This window comes from Pseudophryne corroboree, chromosome 5 (genome assembly GCF_028390025.1).
Source record: "Pseudophryne corroboree isolate aPseCor3 chromosome 5, aPseCor3.hap2, whole genome shotgun sequence".
NCBI classification, from domain to species: Eukaryota; Metazoa; Chordata; class Amphibia; order Anura; family Myobatrachidae; genus Pseudophryne; species Pseudophryne corroboree.
Window position 1 is genome coordinate 681,149,900 of NC_086448.1, and position 14,701 is coordinate 681,164,600.

At 43.9% G+C, this 14,701-nt stretch overlaps 1 protein-coding gene across 5 annotated transcripts in view; it reads right to left on the bottom strand.

Annotated features, from left to right (window-relative positions):
* The window catches only part of CA8 (carbonic anhydrase 8), a 282,420-nt gene that overhangs the window by 202,030 nt on the left and 65,689 nt on the right, over nucleotides 1–14,701 (bottom strand). For all 5 annotated transcript variants that reach the window (XR_010177875.1, XR_010177874.1, XM_063923773.1 and 2 more), the window contains exon 2: nucleotides 3,434–3,625. Coding sequence is in view for 3 of the 5 variants with exons in the window: in XM_063923773.1 (XP_063779843.1) it covers nucleotides 3,434–3,625 (192 nt within the window). In the remaining 2 variants the exon portion in view is untranslated. The remainder of the gene's footprint in view (nucleotides 1–3,433; nucleotides 3,626–14,701) is intronic.

Below are 14,701 nucleotides of genomic sequence, written 5' to 3' on the forward strand. Positions count from 1 at the left end.
CACCTGACCCTCATTTATTTTAACTAGGGTACCAAGCATGACTGCACTTGTGAATATGGCACAATTCTAGGTAAGTCCAATTATTCTGTACAATAGGTCAGCAATGGGGTGGCTCCTGGGGTGCAAGGCCTCCTGGACTGCCGTGGCTGGGTGACAACAGGGCATCGCAGCATTACATTTAATTTGGCACTTTCACTGTTTGTTTATTATACATGTCACACCTTTTTCACTTATATTAATTCATCCAATAACACCTTTTTTCTCACCTATTCCTTAACCCTTCTCACTACACATAATCATTCCCTGTGATGCCCTGGGGTCGCTTGGCTGTGGTGTTTTTGGGGGGTCCTGTGCCCTAGGCATGAACCCCTATAGTGTTAGGTACTGCAGCAGAGTGGAGTCCCTTGCCGTGGAGCTGCAGCTACATGCATTGATCAATACATTACTAAACTCAACTATTTATTATATGCTAAGCTGTATGATATCAGTAATGCTAGAGACAGTGCACCTACAACACCCCCCTTTTTCTGTAGAACTACAAGTCTCAGTAGGTAGCACCTCACATTACTGGCAGCTACAGGTGTGCAGTCTTAAGGCCCCTCCCTAGCACTACTGATCCCAGTAAGCCCCGGCAGCGCTAAACTACTGTGTAAGCTGGCGCCTGTAGAACTTCTAGCAACAGCATACCAATGGTAAATATATAGAAATGCCGACATCGGAATCCCAACCCCACTCAGAATGCCAACACCAGCATCCCGAATAGGGTCACAAGCCCGGCACCGGAATACCAACTGCCGGAATCCCGAACAAGTGTGTGCTGGGATGCAGGACAGATAAGTTGCGGGGGGATTTAGGGTTAAGCTGCGGAGAGGGGGGGTTATATTTAGGCACTCCTGGGAGGGCTAGGGTTAGGCTGCAAGGCTGGGAGGGTTAGGTTCAGGCTGCAGGGAGGGGAAGTTATGTTTAGGAATTCCCCGCAGAGGGTTAGGGTTAGGCTGTGGGAGGGGGAGGATTAGAGTTAGGCTGCTACAAGTGAGGGTTAGGGTTAGATGGCCATTGGGGCCCGTCGGAATTCTTAATAGTAGGATGCCGCGGTTGGTATTCTGACCGCAGGCATCCCACCCGCTGGCATTTCCATCTCAATCTTTTTGCCTAAATAAAATATATTGCAGCCAGTGAAAATGGTGTGATGTTATCACACTTGTACCACACAGTTATTTGTGCCAATTGTAGGCCCAGAGTGGCCCCAGCAGCCCATATTTTAATCCACCATTGAGCTCTCCAAACATTTTCCAGAGCATTTCTAAAGCCTTGTAACCACAGAAAGAACATTTCTAACTTTCAGTTGGCACATAACTTTCTTCTCAGTAACACAATAAAGGAGTGTTTAGTGCCGGCAGTTTGTTGATATGAATACTAAGTATTCTATTCATCCAGCTGATTAAGCTGATAAAGTTGGACTTTGCTGCCGCTTAAGAATTTATTTCCTTGCTTTAGTTTGATGAAAGAATGTGAAGCAAACAGCTAGAAACCTCTTTCCTCTCTACACGTTCCAGGTCCATGGACTGGCTTCACAAACACATGCTTGGTTAAAAAAAAAATCATTTGGTTGAAAGATTTTTCGTCTCATGACGTAATCATTCTATGGGATCTTACAATTATCGCTACATAATTGATAAGCTCCTTTAGAAACATCACTGACCAAATTTAACATTTATCAACCAGTGCCCAGTTTTGCTATGTGTGCTGGCAGATTGTATGATTGCAATCCAGAGGAGCATTCTCACCGTTTCTTATAATCCGTTCAATGAAAAGGTATTGCAGTTAATGTAAAAATAAATTGGTCATACAATACTCAAAAGAAAAGTATAACTTAAGCAGTTTATACCCAGATTTAATCTAGAATAATGTTTCATATTATTTATCGAGTTAATATGGAAGATTGAGTTATTTCTGAAAAAATTACCTAAGAAGAAACTTTAGCTCATCCATGGAGGGATGAATAAAGCATTGTGAATCTCGCCACTGACCGCAAGCATATCAGTGTTTATTTGATACTGTATGCTTGAATAATTGCAGGTAAAATTGCTTATGACAGCTCTCCCGATAAGAGATTTCTTTAGTGATATAAGGACTTCCGGATTTATGACCCGTGAGTCCTTCTACACGAGCTGCTGGGTACACGGGGAGGGATCCTATTGGGAATCTACCAGAGAATAGGCCCATAGTCTTCTTTACGGCAAAGCCATCTAAAGGCTGCATTGTCTATTGGGTCCTGAAACTTTCTGGAGCTTGATGCATATGGGAAATTAGGTCAAACCTCTGAAAACAGCATTTTCTTAGGTCTGAACACATTTTTTTTATATTGATGCATCCAACCCTCAGACTGGAAACTTTGTCTGGTGATGTTGATCTTAATCATACACCCTCTAAAATCCATTTGAATCATTTTGATTATTGTAACAGTCACATGAAGGTTAATTATCAATGACAGAGTTACTTCTATGCACTGCATACACCTAAGGGCCAAATGTAAAAGGATCCGGGATTCTGAGATTACAGAGCTATTGTCGAGTTAGCAGCAGCAATCTTTAGTAAGGGAAAATCGACTTGTTGCATCTTACTAACATAATCACTGTAAAATGGACTGCTTCAGTTTCAGAATCCTGCTGTGGAACCTGGCCACCTCCTCTGGCCATATCTGGACTACATTTGGACCTAAGGGGCTGATTCAGAGTTGGTAGAGAAATGTTTAAATATATGAAATATGCATATATAGACAAACATCCACGATTTTAGAGAACTCACACATTACAAGGCGCTTCACTGTGTCCAAAACCTGGACACGAGACATAGGGGTCTTTTGCACGATTTTAGCAAAGCTTAGTAATAGGGTTCGGTGAGGTCTGTGCGGCATGTGGCGGGTGGCTGGCTGTGCAGTGTGACTTCACATCACACCACACAGGGGCAGGAGGGAGCCAAAAAGCAGCTAAGCCTCCTGAGGATGCAACCTTACCCGGCATTAAAAAAACAAGGGACCGCCTGATCCCGATATTCCTGGGATTGAAGGTTCCAATCCCGGGATTGAATCCCTTTTTGATTTTTGGCCTAAATCATTCCAGGAATGGTCACCCTACTTAGTAAGGACACATCTGTAGCTTGAGTGCTACAAAGAGACTTTAGTTGATCTATTTCTTATCTTGATCTATAGATTTTCATTAACAATTACTTTGTCTTCTACAGTACATCAACATTTTCTTCTTGGGTTATATATATTATTGGAAGCACTAGAAAGAAAAGATTCTTACAGTATTCATTGGATTAGAAATTAAATTATTTCCATAAAAAAGAAAGTGGATCCAATATTTTAGTCAAAGCCATGTTTTCCAGGCCCGGTTACCACAGATTTCAAAATAATATTGCCAAAACATACCTGATTTTGACTTTAGGAGTATTTGAACTACATGACCATCATTAATTACATCACAATCACGGCAGACAACATAGTTCGGGCACAGCTGAACTTCTAGCAATGAAGGATCATATAGAGCTTCTCTCGAATTTATGTTGATTGGAGATTGGTATTGTCCATTAGCTTCTGGGTATAGTAAACCCCACTCAACACCTAATTATAAATAAAATAAGATTGGTTATAGCCAAATCATGTTGTGCTACTACAATGCTTACTTTACAATCCAACACATCCATTAATAACGCCGGAGCAGAAACTGACGTTCTTAGAAACTCAAATATATTAATATGGTGAAAGATGAATTATATAGAGAAATCAAAAAAGTTCAGTGGTTACTGTTATAAACTGAGTACCTGGAACTCAAGTAAGTGTGTGGCAACCGGGGGAGTTCCAGTACTCACGGGTGTAGTTGCGGCTAGTATGGATGACTGCAGCAACTCCTACTCTACCCCTTACTCCATTACTCCTCCCAGTGGTCGGTTGGTGCCTGCAGAGCTAGTCTTCTCCTTCAGCAGCCGCTTTTGAATGGGCGAATTAGATCCGACCAGACTCCGATGCCCCCGGGTCTTATGAGGAAACAAGGCACCAACCAAGACTGTGAGTGAGTAAGGGGAAGGGAAACCTGCAACACTAAATATATGAGTGATTGTGAAAGCAGCAATGCTCTAAGATGTTATAAGCAAATAAACAGTGAGAGCAACAATGCTCAAAGATGTTATATACAGAAATGCAAGCAAGTAATGTTTGTGTAGAAACTCCACAAAAACCTGAACACAAGGCTGGCTGGATCTGGTCAGGTAATCAAGCAAGGTTTCCGAGTCAGAGGCACAACACAGGCTGACAGGATCTCCTACGAGCTGACAGGTTCACACTGAAGCAGGAACTATCACCAGCGTTTTGGTAGTGACCAGGAAAGGAATATAAATGGTGCTGCACCAATCACAGCAGAAACTCTTAATTAAAAATACTGTGCAGCTGCCCTACTGCACATTCCTGTACAACAGCTGAGTACTTAGTTACCCAGCAATGGGGAACGCCATCTGCCTCTGGCATCCTCATTGCCAGGGATCCGGCAGCTCTCAGCGCCCAGTGTCTGCCTGTTGCTAGGCACAGGACGGGGACCAGAAGACCTTGCGCCCGACGTCCGCCTGTTTCTAGGCGCCGGGCGAGGGTCAGCGGGAAGCACGGTGTCTAGGCTTCTAAGCAACAGCTGGGACGCGCGCCTCCCGTCGCTAACAGTTACATATTTTACATGTTCAGTGTTTGGATACTTTTTTGAATAAATAATTTGTATTTCCTAAATACTGAAATAAATGTGCACTAACAGTACATTATTATATAAATCAAGTCATATACTTCTAGCAAGTTACATTCATTATAAAAACCTGTGGCATTAAATAAACTTAAATGAGCAATATGTAATTATTTGTAACAAAAATGTTTTCTTTTGCCAGGTGTTCTACATGTGAAACATTGTTTTATGAACATGGTTGTGAAATATAATACCAAGGTTAATAAAAAGTTAATGGCCAAAGTGATACATTCAACCTCCAAAACTTTAAGAAAATATTAACAGTAATTTGCGTGTACATGTGGTAGTGAATATAGAATGTAAGCTCCTCTGGGGCAGGGACTGATGTGAATGGCCAAAATATTCTCTGTAAAGCGCTGCGGAATATGTGTGCGCTATATAAAGAAGTGGTAATAAATAAGTAAATATTGTCAGTTGTTTATATAGCACACACATTGCACATTTTTTTACAGAGATTATAAAATAATAAAATATACATTTCTTTACTTGAAAATAACATTTGTAAAAAGAATTCATCATGCCATTATAAAGAGGTCTTGAATAGATGAGATCACTGAAATGGATTTGCTAACTACAGGCAACTTGAACAGAACCCAGCTACACTTTGAGCATAAAGTTGGATTTACAGGACAGTATTGTTGCATACAAGGACAGTGTAGTCATGCCAAACTACATAAAGGCTTCAGTAAGAATCACATTAAGTAAAGCAATGCAGTTAAGACAATACTTCCAGGAGGTCATGTACTGTACGAACAGAGCAAGTTGTCAGAAGGTTCTTTCTTTCATTTGTTTTTTTAAATCTGTTTTCCTAGAGTAATTCCATGCATATGGTTTCTATTAAATATATTAGATCCAAACATACCTACTGTATTTACAAATACAGTACTAAATGGCACAAAATGTAGCAGATCTAGTAATGTGGAATAATACTATTTAGTTTGGTTGCTAGCTACAGCAGGTGTCTGGCTTCTTTTAATTGGTGACTAGTAAATAAGAACCCTAAACAGTGCCAGTGTCAACAAACATTTGAAATATATAAACATAAATACATTCATAAAACAAAATACGATTGGCACTTCCTTGTAGTGTGCATCAGGGGCACCACAAAACAGTGTATTAAAATTATAAACAACAAAATGTTTGTTTTTTAGGCTCTTTGAGCGGGATGCAGTTAAGTTGCCACTGGTCGGGATCCCGACGGTCAGGACACCGATGCCGGAATCCTGACTGCTGACAATGCCGCCGGCCAGAATCCCGGCTAACAGGGGCTATTCCCACTCGTGGGTGTCGGCAACACCCATAGAGTGGGAATAGAACATGTGGAGAGCAGAACGTGGTGAGCGCAGCGAGCCCGCAAGGGGACTCTTTGCGCTTGCCTCGCTGCCTACATACTAGCGGCCGGGATGCCGTTGTCGGTATACTGACAGCCGGCATCCCAGCCGCCGGAATATCATACTGAACCCCTTTGGTCAATTGCGTACCGAACGGATGTGATAAAAGTGCTCCTTAAATATGGTCTTTTTTCAAAACATGCTGGGTCTCGGAACTTCTGTAGATGTAAGCAGGGGCGCCTCCAGAGGTGGGGCTGCAGCTCAGTTCGAAATTCAGATAGGGGAGACACTCCAACTGCCAGTAAGTCAGTATGAAATGGCAGTTGGTGACAGTTGGTGTGGCTCCCCTATTTTAAATTTGAACTGACCTGCCGCCCCTCCTCTGGAGCTGCCACTGAATGTAAGTACGTCCAAGAGATGAGAACACAGATGGCGTAGAATGTCTATGCTGAATCCACATACACACACAGTATAGTAATATGTGTACCATATAATAATATTTTTTTTGCCTATAGATAAGAAGTTGCAGTTAGTAGTAGAGTGGTCAGTGTTTCATATACACAATTTGGATCAGACTATTGGCTTCCAGCTTCAATTCATGCACCTTAGAACAAGATAGAACTAGTATACAGTGGCATTATTAGGGAGGTGAGGGGAGTTAGGCCCGCACCCAGGTGTCACCCGGTGAGGGGTGACACTAAAATGCCGGCCCCTGCTCAGTAACAGGAGCCGCGTGCTGCACTGTAATATTACGTGCAGCACACGTCTCCTGTCCCCTTGTAGGAGCCGGAACTGCAGCCACAGCAACCCCTGGAGGCAGCCATTTCCCCCGAACCAGGGGGAATGCGGAAAACGGGGGTTTGGCCATGCCCCTCCCCTGAGGCCACACTCACAGTGTGTACAGTATCAGGCGTGTAATGATGAGACCTGTGTATTGTGATCAGTGTGTACAGTTATCGGGTGTGGAATGATATGAGACCTGTGTATAGTGATCAGTGTGTGCATTTTCGGTGGGGTCATTCCGAGTTGTTCGCTTGCTAGCAGATTTTAGCAGCATTGCACACGCTAGGCTGCCGCCCTCTGGGAGTGTATCTTAGCTTGGCAGAATTGCGAACGAAAGATTAGCAGAATTGCGAATAGAAAATTCTTAGCAGTTTCTGAGTAGTTCGAGACTTACTCCTACATTGCGATCAGCTCAGCCCGTTTCGTTCCTGGTTTGACGTCACAAACACGCCCTGCGTTCAGCCAGCCACTCCCCCGTTTCTCCAGACACTCCCGCGTTTTATCCTGGCACGCCTGTGTTTTTCCGCACACTCCCAGAAAACGGTCAGTTTCCGCCCAGAAACACCCACTTCCTGTCAATAACACTCCGATCACTTCAACGATGGAAATTCTTCGTTCGGACGTGAGTAAATCTACAAAGTTTTGTGCTAAAATACTTAGCGCATGCGCACTACGTACCATGCGCATGCACATTTTTGCCTTAATCACTCCGTTGCGAAAATCGGCAACGAGCGAACAACTCGGAATGACCCCCCAGGTGTGTAATGATGAGACCTGTGTATAGTGATCAGTGTGTACAGAAACAGGTGTGTAATGATGAGACCTGTGTATAGTGATCAGTGTGTACAGTATCAGGTGTGTAATGATATATAATGAGTAGAGATGTGCACCGGAAATTTTTCGGGTTTTGGTTTTGGATTCGGTTCCGCGGCCGTGTTTTGGATTCGGACGCATTTTGGCAAAACCTCCCTGAAAATTTTTTGTCGGATTCGGGTGTGTTTTGGATTTGGGTGTTTTTTTTCAAAAACACCTCAAAAACAACTTAAATCAGAGAATTTGGGGGTCATTTTGATCCTATGGTATTATTAACCTCAATAACCACAATTTCCACTCATTTCCAGTCTATTCTGAACACCTCACACCTCACAATTAGAGATGAGCGGGTTCGGTTCCTCGGAATCCAAACCCGCCCGAACTTCATGTTTTTTTACACGGGTCCGAGCGACTCGGATCTTCCCGCCTTGCTCGGTTAACCCGAGCGCGCCCGAACGTCATCATCACGCTGTCGGATTCTCGCGAGGCTCGGATTCTATCGCGAGACTCGGATTCTATATAAGGAGCCGCGCGTCGCCGCCATTTTTCACACGTGCATTGAGATTCATAGGGAGAGGACGTGTCTGGCGTCCTCTCCGTTTATAGAGATTCGAGAAGAGAGTGAGACAGAGAGAGACACAGTAGTAATTTGGGGAGCATTAGGAGGAGTACTACTACTACTAGTACTTGCTGAAGTGATAGAGAGAGATAGTGTGACTGTATTATCTGACTTGTGGGGGAGACACTGACAGTGGGGAGCAGTTAGAGTCTGAGAGCAGGACTCAGGACTCAGGAGTACATATAACGTACAGTGCACACTTTTGCTGCCAGAGTGCCAGCCACACTGCCATTGTTTGTGACCACACTGACCACCAGTATAATATATATTGTGATTGTCTGCTTAGGACTCAGGAGTACTACTTGCAAGTTGCTGATAGTGTGACCAGTGACCTGACCACCAGTTTAATAAATCACCACCAGTTTATGAGTTTAATATATATTATATATATATATATATATATATATATATATAATTGTATATAATATATATATAATATTGTATACCACCTAGCACCTACCCGTGTTTTTTTTTTTTTCTTTCTTCTTTATACATACTACTATAGTAGCTTACTGTAGCAGTCTGCGGTGCTGCTGAGCTGACAGTGTCCAGCAGGTCCGTCATCAGTCTTTACATAATAAATATATAATATATACCTGTCCGGCTGCAGTACTAGTGATATTATATATACATATATATTGATTTCATCTCATTATCATCTAGTCTATATTAGCAGCAGACACAGTACGTTAGTCCACGGCTGTAGCTACCTCTGTGTCGGCACTCGGCAGTCCATCCATAATTGTATACCACCTACCCGTGGTTGTTTTTTTCTTTCTTCTTTATACATACTACTATAGTAGCTTACTGTAGCAGTCTGCGGTGCTGCTGAGCTGACAGTGTCCAGCAGGTCCGTCATCAGTCATTACATAATAAATATATAATATATACCTGTCCGGCTGCAGTACTAGTGATATTATATATACATATATATTGATTTCATCTCATTATCATCCAGTCTATATTATCAGCAGACACAGTACGTTAGTCCACGGCTGTAGCTACCTCTGTGTCGGCACTCGGCAGTCCATCCATAATTGTATACCACCTACCCGTGGTTGTTGTTTTTTTCTTTCTTCTTTATACATACTACTATAGTAGCTTACTGTAGCAGTCTGCGGTGCTGCTGAGCTGACAGTGTCCAGCAGGTCCGTCATCAGTCATTACATAATAAATATATAATATATACCTGTCCGGCTGCAGTACTAGTGATATTATATATACATATATATTGATTTCATCTCATTATCATCCAGTCTATATTATCAGCAGACACAGTACGTTAGTCCACGGCTGTAGCTACCTCTGTGTCGGCACTCGGCAGTCCATCCATAATTGTATACCACCTACCCGTGGTTGTTGTTTTTTTCTTTCTTCTTTATACATACTACTATAGTAGCTTACTGTAGCAGTCTGCGGTGCTGCTGAGCTGACAGTGTCCAGCAGGTCCGTCATCAGTCATTACATAATAAATATATAATATATACCTGTCCGGCTGCAGTACTAGTGATATTATATATACATATATATTGATTTCATCTCATTACCATCCAGTCTATATTAGCAGCAGACACAGTACGTTAGTCCACGGCTGTAGCTACCTCTGTGTCGGCACTCGGCAGTCCATCCATAATTGTATACCACCTACCCGTGGTTGTTGTTTTTTTCTTTCTTCTTTATACATACTACTATAGTAGCTTACTGTAGCAGTCTGCGGTGCTGCTGAGCTGACAGTGTCCAGCAGGTCCGTCATCAGTCATTACATAATAAATATATAATATATACCTGTCCGGCTGCAGTACTAGTGATATTATATATACATATATATTGATTTCATCTCATTATCATCCAGTCTATATTATCAGCAGACACAGTACATTAGTCCACGGCTGTAGCTACCTCTGTGTCGGCACTCAGCAGTCCATCCATAATTGTATACCACCTACCCGTGGTTGTGAGTCACAATACTATTTTTAGTCCTAAAATTTGCACCGAGGTCGCTGGATGACTAAGCAAAGCGACCCAAGAGGGCGGCACAAACACCTGGCCCATCTAGGAGTGGCACTGCAGTGTCAGACAGGATGGCAGTTAAAAAAATTGGCCCCAAACAGCACATGATGCAAAGAAAAGAGAAAAAGAGGTGCACTGTGGTCGCTGGACGGCTAAGCTAAGCGACACAAACACCTCAATATCACAGGAATTATTTGTTCTAATCAATGGTATTATTGGTCAAAATCACTGGAAGAAAATGACAAAATCACTGGAATTATTTGTTCTAATCAATGGTATTATTGGTCCAAATCACTAGAAGAAAATGACAAAATCACTGGAATTATTTGTTCTAATCAATGGTATTATTTGTGCAAATCACTGGAAGAAAATGACAAAATCACTGGAATTATTCGTTTTAATCAATGGTATTATTGGTCCAAATCACTGGAAGAAAATGACAAAATCACTGGAATTATTCGTTCTAATCAATGGTATTATTGGTCCAAATCGCTGGAAGAAAATGACAAAATCACTGGAATTATTCGTAAACATTTGTAGAAAGTCGCTACTTTCTGATTACAGAAATGCTCAGATATTCCTGCGAATCCACAATCCCTTCCCAGAGGAAAAAGAAATTGAGAAACCGTTGTTTGAGAACGTTTGTTCTCTTTCCCTTACAAAGAACAAACCACTTTCCAAGAAGACTGACGTTTTTGGGATTATGGAGACATAATGTTTTTGAATATAAATCCTAAAGCAGGTGGTGTATTAGAGCAAAAGAGTGCAAGAGACCAGCCATGCAGTTTCTGAAATATTATGACAAAATGTTACTGTATTTCATGAGCACACATTCATAACTCTGCTAAGTACTGTTTGGTATACTGTATCTGGCTTCCATGAGGTAGTTGTCCATTATTTCAGCTTCCATTGACCTTTTTGAAAGCGGTAGAAGATATCGATTCTTTTTTTTTTTTTTTCCCTATTTTTAATTTTCTCCTGCATAGCCCAGTAAAATGTTGCAATGTTAAGTATTGACTTGTGCCTTCTGGGGTCCACTTCTTCACCAAACCCAGCCAAATCTCATCCTAACCCTCTGTTCCACGTTCTCTATGTACCCCATCTGTGTCACCCATGTCTGTCTACCTCTCCCCTTTAGATTGTAAGTTCTCAAGAGCAGGGCCCTCTTCCCTCGTGTGCTTATCCTTTGTCTTACTTTAATAATCTTCAACTGTACCACATCCAGCAGTTTTATGCCACCTGATACTTATTCCAGTGTCATCTGCTGATGTAACTATGTTTATTTACCCTGTACTTGTCCTATACTGTCATCAACTGTAAATTGCTGTTTTCCTGTTTGATTATTTATGTACTCTGTAATTGGGCGCTGCGGAACCCTTGTGGCGCCATATAAATAAAGGATAATAATAATAATAATATAGATTGTATAATCCCCAGGTGTATCTCACACATCACACAGTGCAGTATATAGGGTATATAATCCCCAGGTGTATCTCACACATCGCTTAGTACAGTATATAGGGTGTATAATCCCCAGGTGTATCTCACACATCACACAGTACAGTATATAGGGTGTATAATCCCCAGGTGTATCTCACACATTGCTCAGTACAGATTACAGGATGTATAATCACCAGATGTATAACACACATCGCACAGTACAGTATATAGGGTGTATAATCCCAAGGTGTATCTCACACATCGCTCAGTACAGTATATAGGGTGTATAATCCCCAGGTGTATCTCACACATCACACAGTACAGTATATAGGGTGTATAATCCCCAGGTGTATCTCACACATCGCTCAGTACAGATTACAGGATGTATAATCACCAGATGTATAACACACATCGCACAGTACAGTATATAGGGTGTATAATCCCAAAGTGTATCTCACACATCGCTCAGTACAGATTACAGGATGTATAATCACCAGATGTATAACACACATCGCACAGTACAGTATACAGGGTGTATAATCACCAGGTGTATCACAAACGTTGCACAGTACAGTATACAGGGTGTATAATCGCCAGGTGTATCTCACACATCACACAGTACAGTATATAGGGTGTATAATCCCCAGGTGTATCTCACACATCACACAGTACAGTATATAGGGTGTATAATCCCCAGGTGTATCTCACACATCGCTCAGTACAGATTACAGGATGTATAATCACCAGATGTATAACACACATCGCACAGTACAGTATATAGGGTGTATAATCCCAAAGTGTATCTCACACATCGCTCAGTACAGTATACAGGGTGTATAATCACCAGGTGTATCACAAACGTTGCACAGTATAGTATACAGGGTGTATAATCCCCAGGTGAATCTCACACATCGCTCAGTACAGATTACAGGATGTATAAAATCACCAGGTGTATAACACACGTCGCACAGTACAGTATACATACTGGTCACAACAATGCAGCAGATATTGAGCACTGATCAGGATACTAGAAGTGACACAGAGCTGCAAGATACAGCAATGGCCTACTGTACTGTACTATATGTATACTGCTGGTCACCAAAATGCTGCACTGTCCTACTATATACTGCTCACAATAATGCAGATCAGAGTTAGTATACTTGATGTCACACCCCGCGGGCAGCGGCGGCCGCGCTTACCGCTGCGGGTGTCCTGGATGGCCTGGCGTCTCTCCCCTCCGGCGGCCTCGGGGGTCCGGCATCGGGTCGGCGGGTCTCTCCGGCGGCTCCCGGAGCAAGGGCGCCGCCATGCTGCTTTAGATTAGGTAGGCGGAGCGGGGCTGACGTCATCTGCCCGCTCCGCCAATCAGACCAAGGCGGGAGGTTCAAAGCCAGACGCCGAGCAGGGAGCCGGCGCCTGTGTATCATCGTTCTGCTTGTCAGAAGCAGTGATTTCCAGAGCTCCCTTGTTCCTATTTTCCGCTGTGTCTCCAGTGTCTCCAGTGTCTCCAGTGTCTCCAGTGTCCCAGTGTCTCCAGTGTCCCAGTGTCTCCAGTGTCTCCACGCACTTCCGTGCCTCCAAGCGCCCGAGCGCCATCACGCACCTCCGTGCCTCCAAGCGCCCGAGCGCCATCACGCACTTCCGTGCCTCCAAGCGCCCGAGCGCCATCACGCACTTCCGTGCCTCCAAGCGCCCGAGCGCCATCACGCACCTCCGTGCCTCCAAGCGCCCGAGCGCCATCACGCACCTCCGTGCCTCCAAGCGCCCGAGCGCCATCACGCACCTCCGTGCCTCCAAGCGCCCGAGCGCCATCACGCACTTCCGTGCCTCCAAGCGCCCGAGCGCTATCACGCACCTCCGTGCCACCAAGGCGCCTGAGCGCCATCAGCACCTCAGTACCTCGGCACCTCAGTGCCTCTGTTCCTCAGCACTCCGGTGCCTCAGCACCATAGAACCTCAGCACCTCGGAGCCTCTGCACCTTAGTATCACAGAACTCCAACACCTCAGTACCTCGGTGTCTCAGCACCTCAGTGCCTTCAGCACCTCAATAATACCAGCATCTCTGTACCTCAGCACTCAGCACTTTCACTAGTCTTGTTTTTCAGGAGACCTTCATCATTCCTCCGTGCTTCCTGCTTACCGTCTTCATCCTGTATGAAGAAGACCTACATCCGGCCATCTCTATTGCGACCCAGTAGCGGTTCCTCTTCCCTGTCACCGGAAGAAGCCCCGAGTCCACAACACCCTTCGACCAGGTCAGTGATAGTATACACAGGCCACATGGACCCGGGGAATCGGAACCCAGAAGCAAGTGCCATCCAAGATCTGGTTTCCCGTGTACAGAGTCAGGAAGCGGCGCAAAACCAGGTGATGCGGTATCTCCAAGAGCTATCCGGCAGGTTGGATCAAATTCAGGTTTCCCTGGCTTCAGTAGTTCCAGTTCCAGCTCCAGTACCCACTCCGGCAGTCGTTCCTGTTAATGCTCACGCAGTGTCCGGTACCAGGTCACGCCTTCAGCTTCCCACTCCCTCTCGCTACAACGGCAACCCGAAGAATTGCCGTGGTTTTCTTAACCAGTGCGAGGTGCAGTTTGAACTCCTCGCACACAATTTTCCCACGGATCGATCCAAAGTAGCATACATTATTTCCTTGCTTGAGGGTTCAGCGTTGGAATGGGTGTCTCCTTTATGGGAGCGATCTGATCCTTTGGTTTCCAACTACACTAATTTCATCTCATCTTTCCGCCGGATCTTTGATGAGCCTGGCAGAACGGCCGCTGCCTCTTCAGATCTTCTTAGAGTTCGACAAGGCTCTCGTTCAGTGGGTCAGTATGTGATTCATTTTCAGACCATAGCTTCCGAATTGCGCTGGGATAATGATGCCTTACGGGCCGCTTTCTGGAACGGGCTGTCCGACCGTC